The sequence below is a fragment of the Corapipo altera genome, unplaced genomic scaffold (genome assembly GCF_003945725.1).
Source record: "Corapipo altera isolate COAL_440 unplaced genomic scaffold, ASM394572v1 61411, whole genome shotgun sequence".
NCBI classification, from domain to species: domain Eukaryota; kingdom Metazoa; phylum Chordata; class Aves; order Passeriformes; family Pipridae; genus Corapipo; species Corapipo altera.
Genome location: NW_020884875.1, coordinates 7,892,116 through 7,912,218, shown reverse-complemented (window position 1 = coordinate 7,912,218; position 20,103 = coordinate 7,892,116). Strand labels below are relative to the sequence as shown.

The following is a 20,103-nucleotide window of genomic DNA, read 5'->3' as shown; positions in this document are numbered from 1 at the left end:
CAGCAATTGTTCTGGGTTTCGGATTTAAGCGTCTGAAACTTGCCATGGGAGTCAATAAGGCCAATTTTTAAAAATAAAATCATCTGGTTTTCTTTAGACACACTTGCCAGCACACTTCACCCTCCAAAACAAGTCAAATTACAACTGGTTCTTATTAAGCATCAATGATTCAGTACAACTACCTTTCTTGCAATCTGCAAAACGAAGCAGAAGATGAGGTACATTAGAAAGCCTTAGGAAATAGTTAAGGTGCGACTGCTTATTTATTTTCAAAATCAAGTATCACTTGAGGGCACTACAGAGACACTTTACGTCTCAGCATCTAATAAATCTGTAACTAGATTCCCAGTGTTTTCAGACTGAAGGAAAAGCAAAGTAGAATATCATAATCACATCTGGTTAAGTATTTCAATCATCCAGCAAGGCAGAACACTCACTACTGAGTCCACTATACCCCTAAAAAAAAAAAAAGAAGAGTGGCCTTTTCTTTTTCCACATCTCAGAAACACCACTAGAGGCAAAAGAATTCACCTGCCTCCTTCAGAAGCTCCACTACGCACAGGACACATCTATGAGGCAGGAGAGGGCAAACAGAACCCAAAGTATCGAAATTCTTTAAAAACTTCTGTGGTTTAAAGTGGAAAACGATGTCAAGCCTAACTACATTGTTAGAAGCCATTGCCTCTGAAGCCCAGGCTATTTTTACGTAAATGAAGCACAAGGACAAGTGTATTTCAAACAAACCCCACACAAACGACTTAAAATTTCAACAGAGTTCAACTGCACCATGCTCTCAATGACTTCAGAGAAAGCTGCAAGCACATCTGAGATCTTGTACAGTTTCCATGGCTGCCCGAATCCTGCAGGAAGAGGACTGTAAGACAAAACTCCCCCAGGAGAAGAAAAGGGAACAAAAAGAGCCTCAGGCTCAGCTCCTGCAGTGCTACAAAGCCTAATATCTGTGAGAAGGATGCATAATGCCAATGACCCCACGCTTTTCAGTCTATTTGCATTTCAGGTCTTTTCAGTTGGTTTGTTTTTTGGTGGGGGAGTTTAGTGTGATTTTTTTTCCCTTATCTTCCCCACTGCCTCCAAGTGTGGTGCATTTGCCTGTACTCATATTTCTTCCAACTCCTGATCCCTAAACACCTTCCCCCTCCCCTAACATCTGCTACATTCCGGCTCTTTCGATTCACTGGTTCCTGTCCTGCTCCTAGTATTGAAAAGTTTGAGGAAAACATTTGCTTGTGCCCAGACTTTTATCACACGCCAACTGGCAGGAACCTGGAGGATATTCTTCCTATTTGACTCTGATGCTGGTCAGTGGAAGTCCCCCTGAGCTGGCTCTTAAATGCCACCACCAACCTGGAGGCTTACACTGGCCTCAAACAAGAGACACTCTATCAAAATGGCTCCTGTACAGGGAAACTGCTGATCATGCTTACTACCCCTTAGTACAGATAAGGTCTATGGAGAATATTTGGCAGCTATTTCCTAATTTGCAAGAAAGGTATCTGAATCAATTTCCACGGTCTTCAGCTTAGAAACTGCTGTTGGCAACAGCCTATGTTCCAAAGAATTTACCCAAAACACACTCCTAGCATTCTTAAGTTTACATATTTGACTACGTTTAATGATGTCACCAATGCCACATGCAATATGAACAAATGTCTCATAAAATAAAAAAGAGACACCAAAAATCCAGAGGAAGTATTTGTGTTTACAGACTATTTTTCTCTCTCAACACAGCTCACACTCTTCTTCCTGTCTCCAGGTGTTTTTCACCAGGTGTTTTTTCATACTGGTTTCTCAGCAGGCTGACACATCTTCCCTCCACCCCAAACTGCATGCTACAAAACCAGAAATAAAGTTTGTATTTGGACCCCTTAACTCGAACCTACATCTTTCCAATACAAAACTCCTCACAGCACAGTGGCAAAATGATCATAATTCAACACAAAAAAAATTTCCCACAAAATAATAGGAAAGTAAGACATACTGCAACTGCAATTTGGCAATAATTTCACAAGAGAATGAGTATTACAGCTGTCACATTGCAGTGAGGAATTGCCTATTTTGACTCAACACTAATCTTCTTGACTTGGTAAAAGCCACCTTTGCCAAAACAGACCTTTGGTTCAGACAGACCTCCTTTTGAAAATGCTCAGTTGTCATTCATCTTTAGTATTGGTCACACCACCCAAAAGAAAAAAAAAAGGTTAAATTACTGTTTTAACAATGCAGGCCTTCCTTATTCATATAAAGGAACATCAGTGCTTTTATTTCTCTCAGGAGACATCCATACCTTTGAATTAGTGGGGAAAAAAGGGACCGCATGCCTTTACATTGATCAGGATTTAAATATGCAAACTGAAAAACATTAAGAAGCATTAAGTCACTGTAAAAGTAGATGTCATAATAACCACATATCCTGTGCGTTCATGCATTCATGAAGCTAAAAGAAGTGCAAGGACTGTGATTAAACATTTCTCACTTTTCATAAAACCAATTATATTTTACTCTTGACCCAGTAAATGGGAAGGTGGTGAGGGAAACAATTTCAGTGAAGTGCTAGGACATGGACCATGACCAGTGACCTGGCATACAATTCTGTTTGTCTGTTGGATTACAGTCTTTCCAGGAAATCTGCTTTTCCTAGAACATTACGCTTTCTTGTCAGGGATGCTGTATAGCTGAGCTTAGGTCAGCATGTTCTCATTTACCATACCTGTGTAGTCAATGGCTGAGACTTGGCCTTCGCTTTGGAATTTTACATTTAATATATTTTAGACCAATCAATGCATTTTCAAAATTAAAATAAGCAAGAAACAGATGCACATCTACTGCGATACTTCTTTGCCCTTCCCATTAATGCACAACTATTTCTTAAAAACTAAGCTATAAGATTAGTAGCATTTGACCATTTCAAAGAAAATGCAGCCAGGTAATCAAGATCATTACCTTTGCACAGCAAACAAAACAGCTTCTCGGTACTTGCTGCACACTTGCCACTGTGCCCCATTTGAGACTAATCATTTCTGTTACAAAGGTATAATTTTCCAGCACTGGAAGTGCCAGAGGAGAAACAATACTAGCAGGTAGAACCTATGAACTCTTTAAAGTAGAAGTGTCAGCAAAGGACTTTAAAATGGTTTACATCTGCATTTTAAACACACACCCACTTTCACTGGGACAGCCACTCAGAAAACTTAAAGAAGGTACAGTATGGTATTTACTGACTCTCAAGGAGAAGGAGAAATGCCTTCAGAATAACTGGCAAAGCCACTGCCCTTCTCCAGGTTTGGGGAGATCTCCATTAGAACAAAACATAATCAGAAGTCCCACTGGAGAATGCTCCAATTAAACAGTTGCTTTTATGCAATAGTAAAGACAGGCAAAGTGCTTCAGTGCTGTTCTCTCTTCAATAAGAACCTCAAGGAAAACTATTCTCAGCATTCCGTTGCATCCAAGTTGCAATTTTATTCATAAAAATTCCTTAATGCATTCTGGTTTCTCTCTTCAGCCTTCAGAAAAAAAAGGCTTTCTATGGGTGTTGTGTTTCTTGGAGAACAGAATGTTTCATTTTGCTCTAATTCACTCTATTATTGAATTAAAGTTTGATGTATTGGTCTTGACAAGTGCTTCATGCTGATTGTATTGTGTATGATAGTCTAATCACTCCCCATGCATTTCACACTATCTGGCTGACTAATGCAGTAGATTACCTGCAGCACTGATGGCAAGAGGGAATCACTGCCCCTCTACACACTAACCTCCGAGTGTGTATTTGACAGAGTGGAGGACTAAAACAGAGACAAATTAAATTGCCAAATTCCTTAGGTTTTCCTTTCTCTCTTGCTGCTGCTCCAAGGGCTAAAGGCATATGTGTATTTGGCTGAAACAGCTATCAGCAACTACATGCTCTGATCTCTGTGTCAGGTAACTAAAACCTCCTGCTTTCTCTTCCTATGTTTTCAATTTTTAGCACAATGGAAAAAGAAACCAACCACACACTTCCATCATTTTGAGTACGTTTTAAAAACTGCTGCATCCTTGCAGACGCTCTGCCTATTCCACCAAAGGGTTTCATATAGGAATAGGAATTAGTTTGAAAGGTGCAGTTTAACAGTGTAATAGTTTAAGATGACTATCTCCCCAAGGGATCACTTAGGATCTGTCACATGCTCATTAGAGTAGTACCCTACTACACGCATCTGCAGTACCCTATAAGCAAACCGCTGTAGCAAGGCATGGACTATTAGTCTACAAAGCTAAAGGAAAGTATAAAGAATCTGCAAATTATTAACTTGAGTCATATTTACAAAACTGTTAAATCATTTGTTTACAATCAACAGAAGGTAAAAGCACTGCTAATACTAACACATACATTACAAAAATAGTCCTCCATGAGTATCTTAATGTAATTCTTCACAATTTTAAGTAGTTGCCAATGTTTACAGCCAGATGGTGAACAAAAGTATGCTCCTGCCCAAAATATGTATATTTTATTTAGTAATACACTCTCAGAAGTTACCATCTATTTTCAGAGACTAACAATTTTCAGAAGAAAAGTTAATGTGACTGCTAACTATAAGTGCACTAAGCTATTTCTATCTAAATTTATGATTGATAGGAATGAATTTCTCTCCCAGCTAATTTTCTTAAGAAGATACAAAACTGCAAAACTTGATGTTTGTCCAACAAAATAAGATATTCATAAAAGAAAGGGATGAAAATATCTCTCCTTTAAAAAAAAAAAAAAGTGGAGCAAGTGAAAACACTCCCTTCACATAGCGGGAATTATGATGGACACAACTGTGCTCACAGAATGTAAATAATGCACTGTAACTGGTCAGAGGAACAAATTCTGATTGTCTAGTCTGAATTCCTTTATACTCTAACATTTCACAAATCATTTCCATCTTCCAGCCCAAACACAATTGTTGAGTTTTTACAAAAACAGTATACTTGAATTACAACTTCTAATACAAGAATCTAGCACAGCTCCTGGTTAGACAGTCTACTGCCTGGCTACAACAAACCAAAATTCTAAGCTTATTTTTAGTTAAATTTCTCCAGCTCCAACTACAACTTTTAGCTACCTTTTGTTCGTTTAGAAGAATTGTCTTCCCTATCTAATTTTTAGTCTACATAGGTTATCTTAAATTACAAAGCATTTCTTTTGTCTCTCTTTGACATACCCAAGCAGATTGAGATTCTTGCACTTTTCATTTTAAATTATTTTTCCAATTTTCAATTTATTTTTCCAGTGTCCATTCAAGACAGTAAAATGGAAAATATCACAACACTAGATTGCTGAACCACAGTAAAGCTCAGAAATTAGCGAAGAGTCAGTAATTCCTCCTCATGAATCTATCACTTCTCTCTAGCTCCGGTATTTATCAGAAGTGGCACTGGAAAATTAAGTGGCAGCTTAGCATTAGTGAAATATGAAAAATGAAGGATGAGAAGAAGGAAAAAAACCAATGCTAAGAACCAGCTTGGCTTACAGTAAAACTCTGCCCTTAGTCTTGGCAGACGTGATTCCACAGTCAGGGATGCAATGAGTTTTGTACCAGTTCCTTACACAACAATTTTTTAGGACATTTATAAGTAAATCAGTTCAACATCTTCGGAATAAAAATTACAAGAACTGTTTCAAAGAAATTTGAAGTACTTTCCATCCAAGTGAACTGAATGGAAAAGTAACTTTCTGTATGATATTAAAAATAAATAAGCCCCTCAAACTATGTTTATAGACCAAAAGTAATTACTGTAACCACTATTTCTCAAATCTGATAAATGCCATAGGATTAGCTCATTTGGTTAGAGCAAGGTGCTATTAACACACACGTTGTGTGTTTGATCCCCATATGGGCCATTCACTTAAGAGCTAGATTCCACAATCCTTGTAGGTCCCTTCTAATTCACAATATACTGTGAAATTACAAAAAAATCCAACAAAACAAACAGAAAACCCCACAACCAACCAAAGCCTTCTGTCATATTCTGGCCTCATACATCCTCATTTCAAATACCATTATGGCAATGTCCATAATGGAGGAGGAACGTAACAGTCCTCAGAAAATGCAGACAAAATCCATCTTTGCAGAACTGCAGCCTGGCTTTATTCACTGGGCAGACCCAGGTGGCAGAACAACTGAGACACTGCAAGGCCATAACAGTAATTTAAGTTGTCATCCATAACTCAGACCTTAGAGCACAAAAATTATCTTGTGATGCTAGCTCTGACGTACTGTTAATTTAGTGCCTCCAAAAGCACAAATCATTCAAAGACACTGACATATATTAACAGCTTGTTCTGTGAAAAAGCAGGTGTAACCCTAAGCACGTGAACTAAAGTACACGTTTCATAAGACCATGACAGCTAAGACTAAACAAAATGAAAGTAACTACCAATTAAGCAAAGACAGCCTACTGGATATGATACAGTTTAAGGCACAAGTATGTGTAAGTTACCACTCTACTCAGAAAGTCCCACGATGAAAGACCAGTGGTAATGGTTCCAAGAATGGTGCATCACAACTCCTTTGAATTACAGGGCTACCCACAGAAATGGGTATTTCAGGCCAGAAATGCGCTATGTGCAATTGACTAATGGATACTTTCCTTAGCTATAAGACAGAACATGATGCAATTATAACTCAGGATATTCAATGATAAAATAACAATAGGAATATAAACTTGGCACTCAGATTTGAAATTTAAGACCCTTGTTGTACCATTTTTTAAATACCACAAAATGTGGGGAGAAGTTGATTCTAAAAAGGACTGCATGAAACATGTAGCTCCAGAAAAATGGTACTAGAGCACAAAACTGTAATGAATGCTTAAGTTTATCGATTCTTTTTCATGGTAGCCCTGGAGTAGTCATCAAATCTGGTATCAGGAAGGAATTTCTCTAGGGGTATATTGGCAACAACCCCAGCTTTTGTCCTTTTCCCCTCTCCACTTAGGTACTAACCACAGATAATCTGTTTAGAACAGCTGGCATGTCCCATTCATACAAGTTTGTCTCTCTAACTGCAAAGGAAAGGAATGCCTGAGACAGAAATATAGATGGAAAATAGTTACACTCAGTTAAGGTTAAAAGAAAATTTGCTGTTTTCTAGAGACGACTATAAAAACTTCTATCAGAAAAATTCCTAGTAGTTTCCAAACTAAAATAAAAAAAATAGCACTATTTAACACTTGACTATTAGTTTGCCCTTGGCAAATCAATCTATGATGATTCCTTGCTCAAACTCAACATTTAGAATTAAGGTTTAGATGAGGAACAAAATGCTACTCATAAAAATTTAGGCATAATCCATCAGGAAATATATTGTACTATTTCTCTATATCAATATATCTATATGACCTTGTCAAATAATATTTTAGTTCAAATTTTAACACAAAAATTTATCATTCTAATCCAGAAAATGGCAAAAATATCAGCAAGTGTGAAATCAAAACAGACCATCAGCCTGATTCAACATTTAAAAAGAGACCTGTAACAGGGCAAAGTACTAGTGAAGAACTACTATTAGAACTACTACAGCAAAGACATGTTATTCCACTCAAGAAATATCTTTATAGTAACAGCTCAGTTAGTATGCTAGAGTATATTTAGTATATAACAGAAAGGATTCTAAGCATATCACTAGGAAAAAACTTTATTGTATGAATGAAGCTCACTGCACTATTGTAAGAGGTCCCTATGCTTAAAAGCTTTGGATGCCAATAGGTGGTTGAGGTAGACAGGAAAAGGTTACGCATTAAAATGCGGAATGTACCACATACTCTGAATCTACAGAGTACCACTTAAGTTCTCCTCAACATCATAAAATAAGATGAGCAACAGAGACCAGGATCAGCATGATGCAAAACCAGAACTCGTCCTCCAATTTTATCCACTGTCCTGCCTTGTCGAAGAGCCCTTTGGACACAGCGTCTTCTCCATGACACAGCCATCATATTTCTACTCCACAAGAAACTATTCCACAATTTAAAGAAACCAGCTCTCCTCCCCTTAAAGAGTTCTTACATAGCAAAATGGAGGAAATCTACTAGAAATGTTTGTTTTGAAATATGCAAATTAGGTGAAGTTCCTTCACCATGAAGGCAAGCAGTAAGATGATACTGAAAATGGCAGTTCACTGAAAAAAAAAAAAATCTGATCCGGTAATCTACATGTTGACATGGTGTTGGGCTCCGTCATTCCATCAAGCAGCAGATTGTCTTAGATTCTTCTACCTGACTACTTTCATCAGATTAAACATCTGGGATTTAATTTAACAGTTTCAGCTTTACTAAGCTGTCACAAGAGCAGCCCCACTTTGATAACAGTAGTTGCTCCAATTATGGCTTGGTTTAGGGTTGACAAGTATAATGATTCATTCGTGACACTTGAGAAGCAATAAAAGGTTGTTTTGCACTACAGCTTTAAAAATGTGGGCACTTTTTTCATTTAATTTGTCACTTAGCTTTAGCTAAGAGGACTTTAAAATTGCAGTAAGAGGCAAATGGGGCTTTTAGTTTAAATGTAATCCCCATATTTAAATGATCTGTAATGGTACAGTATTCAAATGGGAACACTATTGTTTCACAGCAGGCCCTGATGGTGACATGTGCCATTTGTATTCAGGTCCTGTTTTATCCATGTGGCTAAAGGGCTTCCAATTTAATTTCACAGCCAGAAGCCTGCAGAAAACACCAATTAACTTGCAGATCCCATTTGCTGACAAAATAGTCTCTTCCCAAAGTCTGGCATCTGTCAGTACTCAACATTTACTTCCAAAGCAGAGCCTTGGAGCCATCATGATCCCTGGGCTGAGGCACAAAGTCAATTTTTCCCCCTTTTTTAAGGAAATATTTTCGTTTTTGCAGAGAACAAACAACTTTTACTTAATTTTTCATGGATAAATATTAATAACTTCTTGATGTACTAAGATTCACGGTCCATTTTTTTTCACTTAGACTACAAAGAAGTTTAACTGACCTTTCTCTTAAACCAGAGATTTCAGCTCAACAGGCATCAGCGATTATTCACTGTGTATTTCCATATCTTCTCATCTTATCAATGCAATTTAATTAAAAGGCAAAACCAAGGGGTTTCGGATAATTAATCACTATGACATACTGAAGTTTTCAACCATGGTCACCAAGAATCAAACAACTAAAGATCAGGATGTGAAAATTATGTACAGAGACACCATTTAAACAGCAACAACATGAAGAATTCAAACTCTGCTCTAAACTCTGCAAAGTGGAATTCATGTGTCACTGTGGCAAACTGGAAGCATTCACTAGTGCATCACCGAAATTACATCTAAATTCTTCTAGTATGAAAAGTACACAAGCAACCTTAGAGCTCTGACCTGCAACCTTGATCCTTCCAATAGAATACCTCTGGTATTCCATAAGTGGCAATTAGCTCATCCAGTTCTTTGATGTACAACAGATGAAGCTGAAGGGCATAGTTATTATATTCTTATTCCCAAACTAGAGGTTTTAAAACTCAACTACCTACTTATGTGCAAGGTGTTTTTTGTTAATATGATGCTTTTGAATTGTAAATTGCCTATGAAATCAAGTGTCTATACTAAAAAATTGCCAGATTTATATTAGAACTGAAGTATTTCATTTAGGGGTCTTGACTGGTGGTTTCAATGGTTTATTTTAGGGGGCTTTGTTGTTATTGTTGTTGTTGGTTTAGGTGTGGGGGTTTTTGTTGTTGTTGTTTTCAAATCAACACCTTGAAACATTCAAACCCAATGTGACTTCTACTGAAATAAACAATTTACCATAAAATTCAACAAGAACTCTGATCAGAGCTCAATGTGTCCTTCCAGTACCCTTGCCAATGCCCAATGTCAGACAGGAAGCACCAGTTAAGTTCTAATGAAAGGCTCAAGTGACCCGGTCAAGAAGCAAAGCTGAAGTTATTTAAGTATGCTTAAAAATCGATGTCAAGATAGAACTGACAAAGTGGTCATATGCCTAGCAGTTGGCAGACTAGGGCAAGCAAGCAAACCTTTATTAAACAGAGTTTATATTTACATACTTTTTATGTCCTAAAATTCTCCATAACTACAATGTTAAATTGCTACTTACTTGTGAAATAAATGAGAGGACAGACAAAACACTTTTTTAAAAGACATACGTATATGCCACTCCCAGATTACTCTGAACCGATAATACAAAAAGGTAAGTATGCAAAGGCCTGTCTCACTCCCTCTGTTAATATTTTAGTTCTCCGACATCTTAGAAGATGACAAGAAGGGAAGCAAACATGACTTTGTAACATAACGATACCATCACTCCCTTAAACCTCAAGGTCTGAGTTACCTCTTCCATTAGGAGCAGAGACTGTATGTTGCCAAGGCCTTGTGCTTTTCCTTCTGCGGTATCCTATTGTAAATCTGGTCTCCCTTAAAATCTCCCTCAATTTCAGTACATTCACTTTTTTATTTTCTTTTTTGTTTGTTTGTTTTGATATGCAGGTTACACACGGAAAAAGGGACGTGTTTAATGTGAAAACAGTGAAACTCAAGGTAAAATCCTAGCAAAAACACTGCAGAAGCTTGTAACTTTCACATCAGATAGGAGTGAAGCTGGAGAGATTCATTCAATTAACAGCATTTTGGAGGGAACTTGCTAAGCACCAGTGGAAGCACTGGTGGGAAGAAGAAATGGACATTTTAGCAAAACAAACACTATCTGGAGGTGGAAGAACCAACTTAAGTTCTACCCTTTGCCTACTGCACACATGAAGTGATTGAAATACATTTGCAACTGAAACCACAGTACATGATCAACATACTCTGATACTGTTAAGAGGTGACAGAGTAGTTCACGACTGAAATAATACAGTCTGCCTCAGACTGCAGATACAGCAGCTCAGGTAGTGGTGAGGCTGACAGTGCCACTGCAGCTTTTTGGGAATGGTATCTAGAATTCTGATTAAATAGAGGTAAATTAAATTGAATTAATCCAAAAGTATTGCTTATTCAATGCTGCAGCAGATAGATTCCACCTCGTCTACCTTCAGACAGGTGCTGTCAAGAAAATGATGTTAATATGAAACTTATGGAACAATAGGAGTCAATACAAAAGTTTAACAAAACCTTTTATGTTTATTGACAGCATGTGTTAAGATTGTTGTGAAGAACACATTTCTGCCTCTCACCACCTACCAGCTTAACCCACATAAGCAATGAAGCATGAGACCCTCCAGTTTTCAGTATGGTGGGATGCTGCATGTATGTCCAGCTAGCCATGTGTCCCGTTTGGCAAAAACTGTTATTTCCCAGCAAGTCAAGGGATCATAAAAATGACATAGTGAAATGCTTGCTACACTTATATCTAGACTCTGACAGAGCTTTGTCTGCTATAATATTAAGTTTAAATTAGATATCGGGAAAAAAATTGTTTACTGTGAGGGCAGTGAGGCACTGGAACTGGCTGCCCAGAGAAGTTGTGGTTACCCCATCCTCGGAAGTGTTCAAGGCCAGGTTGGATGGCAAACTGTCTAGTGGAAGATGTCCCTATCCACGTCAGAGGGCTTGGAACTAGATGATCCTTATACTCCCTTCCAACCCAAACCATTCTATGACAAAATTCTGACAGATTTTGAAAATTTCTGAGCAGTAATTAAAAACTTTATTAGTCAGTTTATGGAACACTTTAGAGCAAGTGTGCTCAGACCTCACCAGTTTAAATATTCCTTTCCCATTTCATCCTGTGTTCTTCTCTTAATTATACAACTATGTCATCTTTCTGGTCACCTTTCCCCTAAAGCAGCAGTAAACATGTTAGTCTTCTGTTATTTGATCTCCTTTCCTACTCAGTAATGGACTTCTCTAGTTGTGAATTGATTTCTTCCTTAACCTTTCCAGTTTAGCACTAGCAGCTTATATATTCGGCCTCAGTTGTACAGCTACATTTCCACTTTTTGCATTATTCCTTTTATATCCTAAAGTACTTACAACCTGTTGGAATTGTACTTCTTTCATACCATGTTTCCTCTCCAACTGCAATTGTCTTATGCTGTAGATGAGAAATTCAATTTCACCCAACCTTAACTGAACAAGGAAAACTCCAGAAAAGTCTAACCTGCTTTGCCTAGTACCACAGTAACAGCTTCTCAATTTCAAATATGTAATTGTTCCTTTATTATACACATCAACACCTAAATGAGTCTATGCATTTACCCAGTTCATCCCAGAGCTGCCTATACTTGTCAGTCATTGTGGTTCCTTGTTGTCTCCAAAGCGACAGACGAGGGTCAGCCATGAACTGTTCTGTTATCAACGTCAACATGCGAGCTCCATTTGAATCCCTCATTTTTAGCATCTCTCGCACCTAGGAAACGAGTCTTTTAATACAAACTTGAAAAAAAAGCAAAGAAATTGCAGTACAGACAATATCCTGCAATGTTAAATATTCTGCTTCTGTTAAGTTAGAAATGCAATTTATATGTGCAATGTCAAATTTTTAAGTAGAAAAATTAGTCTGCCTTCCCAAATTGAACAAAATTTTGATTTAAGTATCCAATTGCAATTCTTCAGAGAATTTTTCCACACGTAATCCACAGGTGCATTATGCAAGCTGCCATAAAACTGATTTCTACAGGTTTTCCCAATGTTTTAGGGGTGGGAAGGAAGAGAACAGCAGAGCTGTAGGTAGTTGAAATGTTACTTCATTATCCTTACACTGATCAAGACACAAAGATTGCAGTCCACTGCTGTACAACTCACTAAGCTGACACTGTGTTCCCAAGATTTTGCCTTGTTTTAGAACAGTACTTTGAGTAAGACGCAAACAAGTACAGACTGGCTTCAAGAACATGGGAGAGAAAAAGGGTTCAGAGTACTCAACACACCTTTGCAAATAGCAAATTGAGCTGCTTCCCTGATCCATGGTATCCGCCTTGGGAGAGGAAGAGTTTAACTTGTTCTTGAACTTGTTCCTCATCCAAATGCCAGCAATTTTCATCATCTATGCTAGCACCTGCTGTTGGGTCAGGAGCACCTGCAAACAGCAAGAAAAGAAATCATTATGTTCTATATAAAGAAAGGAGGTTCTTCAGTCCAGGGGAGAGGACTACTGCAGAGGTTTTTGGATTGTGTTCTCTCCTGTTTTGAATGCCTTGGTTTTAATCTAAACATTCTTTAAAATAGACATAAATTTCTCCTCAGTAGTCTTAAGCACATAAAAATTACAGTCTATGAATAGGTATTTAAAGAAATAATATTCTCTTCTCTAACAAAACATTAAAATTAAGGTGAAGGGTTTTTTCCTCCCATCTCAGCATTTATACCAAAATGATTTTACAGGGAAAATTAAGACTTTGATTTATATTTCTACGATTGTGACGTTAAAACCATTCTCCCCAAAACACCTGTGTAATTCCTGTACCTTCAGCAATCTTGCTCAGGTTTAAGTGACTGCTAGTGAGCGCTGCTATTGATGAACATGAGGAGAATCATCACCTCGGTGCCTCTGAGCTGTGATGGCTCTGCAAAGCTAAACAAAGAGTAAAAAAATCCCCAAACAAATCCAAAGTCTTAAAGCACTAAAGGCATTTCCATCATAAATAAGAGTTACAGCTATTTAAGACCATGCTGCTTCCAAAGGAAGCATTTTTACATAGGCAAAGTCATCTGCACAGACTCAATTCAGAGCAACTCTACCTGAATTAGTTTGGTGTCAACTGAAATGACTAGATTTACATCAGGCAGTGCTTCGGCCACAGGCTGTTATAACTCACATTTTGCAGCTCAGACCAGTGACTTTCCCCAGTGGCCTCTTCTAAAGGATGACAAAATTAACTAAAACAAGTTCTTGCACCATCTAGCGACCTCTATTTTTCTGAAGACCCCTGCAACTCCATTGGACGCTTTTTAAAAGGTCTTCAAACTGAAAACACTGAAATGTACTTACCTATGAGTGTCGGACTCAGCTCAAGGTAAGGCATCACCGTACCAGATGTAAGGTGCTTTAAGCATGCCCGAGACTCAAGTTAACATTTTATTTTGGACTCGTCACAACTGTGTAATCTCTATCTAGGTTTATCTATTAGGTTTTGCAAAGATGTTAGAAACTGAATCACATTACACGATCTCTCTCTTTTAAATCCATGTCCATGTTACCTCTGAACCAAAAAAAGAGAGAAATACTGCCAGGAAAGGCAAATTACATAGATTTGTAAAAATCTGGGGGTTTGTCATAGAAGTCCTGAGACTCTGAAAAGCAAAGATAGCTACAACTCTTCAGATGTACAGGAAAAAAACCATTGATTCTATTGATTCAAGCCTCCATTTCACACTTGCAGCTCTGCCACGGAGATGAAGCTTTTAAGTGGTTGAAGGAATTGCTGCAATTTTTATTCAATGAAAACACAACCAGAAGATTTAAAGGGTCAGAGGGATGTCTTGTCTACAAGTTGCTGAGACAGTAAACAAAAAGTGTTCCAGCTCAGCAACTTCCTAAACTGCCTCCAATTTCAGAGCCTACACCTGGGAACACTGCATTGATATATATATATATACACACATACATGTACACACATATATACCTAAATTAATAAGGAATTGTGTCTTTGAAGATGTGAATGAACTCTCCTGCCTTCCACAGGAAACACACAGTGTTTCAAAAGACAGGAATCAAATCCAAGACAATACAAAAACCAAGAAATGAAAAACCTCCTCTTTCTGTGAGTGCTTCTTTCTTCAGTATGTTAGTTTCAACTTGGTCAGCTACACAACATACATACAAGGAACAAGACAAAAAGGGAAATCAAGCCTCACAAGAATAAGTAGTGCAGCTGTTGCAGACCCAGGTTTGCAGTATCACCTTGCAAATAGTTTAAATATTTCATTGCTTTAACACATGAGCAGTGAAGAGGAACTATATAAAAGCATCAGTATACAAAATACACTTATATTTTTTCTTCATCTCAATGGATATTTATCTTTAAATAATCTTGGTATGGTTGCTTTCAGACTGAATTAAAAATAGGCCAAGATTCCTCAGCTAAGCTTCCCTATTTAGGGGAAAAAATAAATTCCTTCTGTAACTGTTTACATTTTATCAAAAAGCTCACCAGTCAGTTTGTGCTAGAAGGTTAAATTTCAACACAGTTACCACAGATTCTTTAAGAACAGGGTTCCTTTACAAAACAAGCATGTCCACTGCCCCAGGACAGCAGCACTGCCCCCCCCCAAGGCTATTTCTCCCAATATGATCCCAAATATACCTTTCCTAGGAGCTCAGTATTGCTATACTCACACCAGTGTTATTTTCAAGCCAGGAGGTCAGAAGACTGTAAAAGGTGAAGATGCCAAGCCAAGGGTCTGAGCTCTATGATGCTGTTCAGCACAGTACTATAGATACATCTGACTCAGAATGATTATTTTCTTAAAAGATCTTATATAGGCTACACTTAGTATGATCAAAATTTTTGATGAGGTTGTATAAAGAAATTTCAGAGTTCATGTAAGCAGCACCAGCTGCAGTTGTAACTCACTCATAACACTGTTAGCAGTCTTCAGTTGATAACCATGAACCAACAAGGCAGGGAGAAACCATGTCTGATCAGGCATAAGTCCAAACCACCTTCCCACCATGGCAACAGCCAGGCATCCTAATGGTCTTGCCAAGGAAGCCTAAGCTTACACTGCCCACGTCATTCCTGTTCTGGGGTCAAGACATGACTATCTCCATGTCTCTCAACTAGGCACTTCACAACTGGGTGAAATGAACCTGACTGGGTTCACTTACAGTCAGGTGATCACTCTAGGCTGTTTCCTCTCCCACTCAAACACAGATCATGCATAGGATTTCTACACTACCACTTCTCCTCTGAAAACATGGGACTGGGTGAATAGACAAGGAACTATTTGAACAAGCAACAAGAGGGAGCTGTTTTAAGAGATATGAGAAGAAGGCCTAGCAATAGCTGTCAGGAAGGCTCAAGCTCAACACCAGGCAGAGCTGAAGGTTCAACCCATAGGCAGTAGCTTTGCTCAGGTTGCAACACAGCCTTGAACAGCCACCACAAGGCCTTGGCAGAGGAATATGGGCAGCCATGAATTTAAACTCTGCCGTGCAGTTTGGTACCAAGGTTAAATCCCGTTCTCTGCTTGTAAACTAAGGGATAAGTATTACTTAGGTGCTTTAGAGGGATGTCATGAGGATAAATTAAGGTTTCACATTTGAACTATGAAAGTGGAAAGCACTGTACAATTATACTAAATATTAAAACCTGTAATTAAACTGTGTCAGTTTAATGTCACTAACACATTAATCTCCCTTTCTCCAAACTCTGGCTTTTTATTATTGTGACTGGTCTTTGAAATATACTTTACTTCATGTACTTACAATTAAATACAATAAATATTTATAATCAGTATGTAGATACAGACATCTATACTTACTCACACTCTTTTGCAATCTTAGCAATCAAAGCAAGAATATTGTGCACAACTGTTTGTAAAACTGAACACCCAAATAATATTTGAAAACAGGGTAGCAGCCTTTTATATTTAAGGTAATAGCAGGTTGCATGTTAAACATAACCAACTCCCAAGTTTTAAGAAGGAGAAGAAAAAAAAATCAGATTGATACATAAACTTAATATGCTCAGTCTTAATCTAAACAACGATTACATAAAACCAAAGCTCATAAAATTAATTATTCAAAAATATTATTATGGTTTTGATTCTCCAAAAGTTTAGACATAAGTCACTTCAACTTCTACTCAATTTCAGAACTCTTGGGTGACTTATAACACCTGTTCAGCAGTGCACAGCATCAAAGAAAAACTGCAACTGCTATGAAGCTGTCAGTGCTAACAACACAAAATATGAAGAGAAGACAGGCGATCCTAAGTTGCTGAGGGAAGTTAATAAATCCCCAACAGGTTTTTAACTTTAAAAAAATTCTCTCTTCCCTCTGCACATACAGCAAAATGCACTAACTTATTTACCAACAATATCTAACCTTTCCTGCTTAAGTCCATATCTCACAAACACCAAATAGCAATAAGTTTCAAACTCCATTGTGTATGGCAGATAAAAGAACATTATCAGGACAGAAAAGCATGTTTTATTTTAATTAATTTTACCTTACATGTCTTTTAACAAAATTCCATCATCTTCTATATAACAATTTTTATATTTATGTTTAATGTGTCTGAAAATACCTTTCCTAAAATTATGACTTTCATAAATTATTTTTTCATTTTGCAGCTACTGGTCTTTCAATTTTTTTTTTACATTGTAGTACTTATTTACTTCTACTTGAATTTCTGAAATTTCTCTAGTTTTGGCTACTCCAACTCTGGCTCACTAAACAATTTGCATACTAAGCACTTAAGCACTTCACTTTCATCTTTCTTGAAAGGAAATTCACCTGTCATGTCTTACATTCTTACTTTGCAACTAATCTCTCAAGCAACTTATCCAATTTAGGCTGGGCCATGTGAAAGATTTCACAATTTTTAAAATAATTTTTATCTTCTTTAACATTACACAATCCCTTTACTAGTAGATCAGCCGTAGATTGTATTCTGTCGTTCAGCCCTACTCTACCCTACAATTTTCCACTAAAACCCCTGTAATTTCAGTTAAATACATTAAGTACATCTTAACACCTGTACCTCTAGATTGCCCTTTTGAACCTAAAACACATTAGAACAGGACTAGATATTCTGAAATTTTCTTTGAAGGCTTTTTTTGATAGATGTTTCCTTCTTGAATGCTTCCTCCAGCACTGCTAATAGGCATTACAAATTAATGTTTGCTGAGGATGTACCTATATTTACCTAGACACATACAGAAAAAACTGTAGAAACAAGGTACCTCTCCTACTCAAAAGACAAATATATTTCAACTGCTTTCTCCCAGGTTCTCCTCCTTAAATTTAAGCTCATCTGCATGGGGGTTTGTTTGTACTGGCAAGTAACTTTTACTGCAAGTAGGAGAATCAGAGAATGGGAGGAAGTCTGGAGAAATCCACATAGTTCTTTTAAGAGTAGAGATTGCCACAGCAGCACTAAACACTCAAGAAAAGAAAAAGGATAGTTAAAAGTTAAAAATTAAATAGGTTTGCCAGGACATCCTTATACCAAAAAAGGTAGACTCTTTTCCACTATGCACATAATAAGAAATTAACTCTAATATGAGATTAATATGAAAACAGACCTTCCATCTCTCCTTCCTCCCATCTTGCAGTTACTTTCCCATTTCTACTCAAATTCTCACGAACACAGTTTGACCTTCTAACCAATTTATTCAAGTGAAAGTTTCATACCTACAAAAAGAAATATACAAAATGACAAACACAGCTGATAATCCATTGTCATCCTGACCGCTCTCTTCCTAGCATACACACCTGACAGCCTTCTCTGCTACAATGGTACAAAAATTAACAGGGAGGACAAAAGCCTCATCTAAGCAGGATCTGAAGCTACACCCAGCTTCCTGCAAGAGCTTTCACATTGAAACTCAATGTGAGGCCAACAGTTCTGCAGTGCAGACATCAGGGTATCAGCATTAACACCTTCCTGTACCATCTTCAGTACAGGAGATTACACACTACAGAACTCCAGTTTTGAAATCATCAGGAACATGCACAGCTGTAGCAGTGTCACGTGAGGAGATCAGAACACGAGATGTAAGACGTGCTTTTATGCTCTAAAAACATGCAAAACACTCTTGTAACGTAATCACCACCAAGTGAAAATAGAATGGCAAATACACAAGAGGATTCCCAATGAATCAGTTGTCTCTCCTGAAGAAACTAGTGACTAGACAACACATTTCTGTGCTTCTAACAGCTTTATCTTATTTTTTCCTGCAGGAGGCTCAGCCATGAAGCAAGAAAGGACATTGCATCATTTATATCCACCAAGGAACTCAGAGTGATTGGTTATTCCAAACCCCATGTCATCAGGCCAAAGCCAGTCATCAAATGCTGCACAACACAGAGTTTTGAGCAAATGAACGATTACCCAATTTGCCTTTTGTGAAAGGAAAGTACTGCCTAGTTGTTCCATCTAATCATCTCTTATCAGTCATCTCATAAACAACAAGAACACTGTGGTCAGAGCTCTTCTACGTCCCAGACCATTTATACATACAAATAGTATTCAAGAGCTGATTTCTTTTGTGCATTACTGCAAATATATGAAAACTAGAACTAGTACAGTCACCATGCAAGAAAAATAAAAAATTTAACAACTCAAGTCCTGTATAGAACAACCCTGAAATTAAAACACCCCTAAGTCACACTGAAATGAATTTCCTCATCCAACTCCAGATTCAGGGCTTCTCTTTAATCAAAGCTGTTTCTGGTGTTTCTGTGCCAGGTCTCCTCTTAATTTTATAAGCAAGTTTTTCCTCTTACTTATCTGTGCCTTCAAGTAGCATTTAATATAATTTCTCTTCAGACACCAATTCAGCGACGTCAAACTGTTCAACACAAGACAGTCTACAAGACAGTTTTGCATTAAACTTAACGTGTGAAGCACAGGAGATGTGATAGAGTGAAGGGTAATCTTAGATTCATCACCCTATGATATTAGAACCAGAGACATTTCTTTTGGTTATTTTTCACAGATTTCTTTTGGTTAATTTTATTATTTTTAATTTAAGGAAATCTATTAAAGATCAAAATAACAGAATTACATTATGAATCCCAGAAAAACACTTACTTGCTACATAATCAGAGGAACTTATATAATTCTTTTAAGGAAAAAGTAATTTTTTAGTATTGTGAACATTAAAAAAATTCAGGCCATGGTTTTATGTGAGTCTGAGAAGAAAAGCAGGAAACTACAGAATGTCTTTTAAAACACAGTTTTCTATAGTAATAGCAGTTTATTTTCTTATGCTTCTTGGATTTTCTACTTTGGATTTTGGCATTTTATTAAGAAATACTGACAGTCAATATAATACTGCAATCTTTCTTACTAGAACAGCAACATGCGTAAGAAACGTTTCAGTTTTGTGGATAATATTAAACTAACCTATTCAGATTCATTGTTAAATTTCATAACTGATCATCAACTTAGTTTTTTATTTCCTATTCTTTTTG

General features: G+C 37.3%; 1 protein-coding gene across 3 annotated transcripts in view; it reads right to left on the bottom strand.

The window, feature by feature from the left end:
* Positions 1–20,103, bottom strand: part of ZSWIM6 (zinc finger SWIM-type containing 6) — a 110,080-nt gene that overhangs the window by 27,021 nt on the left and 62,956 nt on the right. For all 3 annotated transcript variants that reach the window (XM_027634687.1, XM_027634686.1, XM_027634688.1), the window contains 2 exons: positions 12,887–13,035; positions 12,216–12,366 (listed from right to left, as the gene is read on the bottom strand). In XM_027634687.1, the coding sequence (XP_027490488.1) occupies positions 12,216–12,366; positions 12,887–13,035 (300 nt within the window). The remainder of the gene's footprint in view (positions 1–12,215; positions 12,367–12,886; positions 13,036–20,103) is intronic.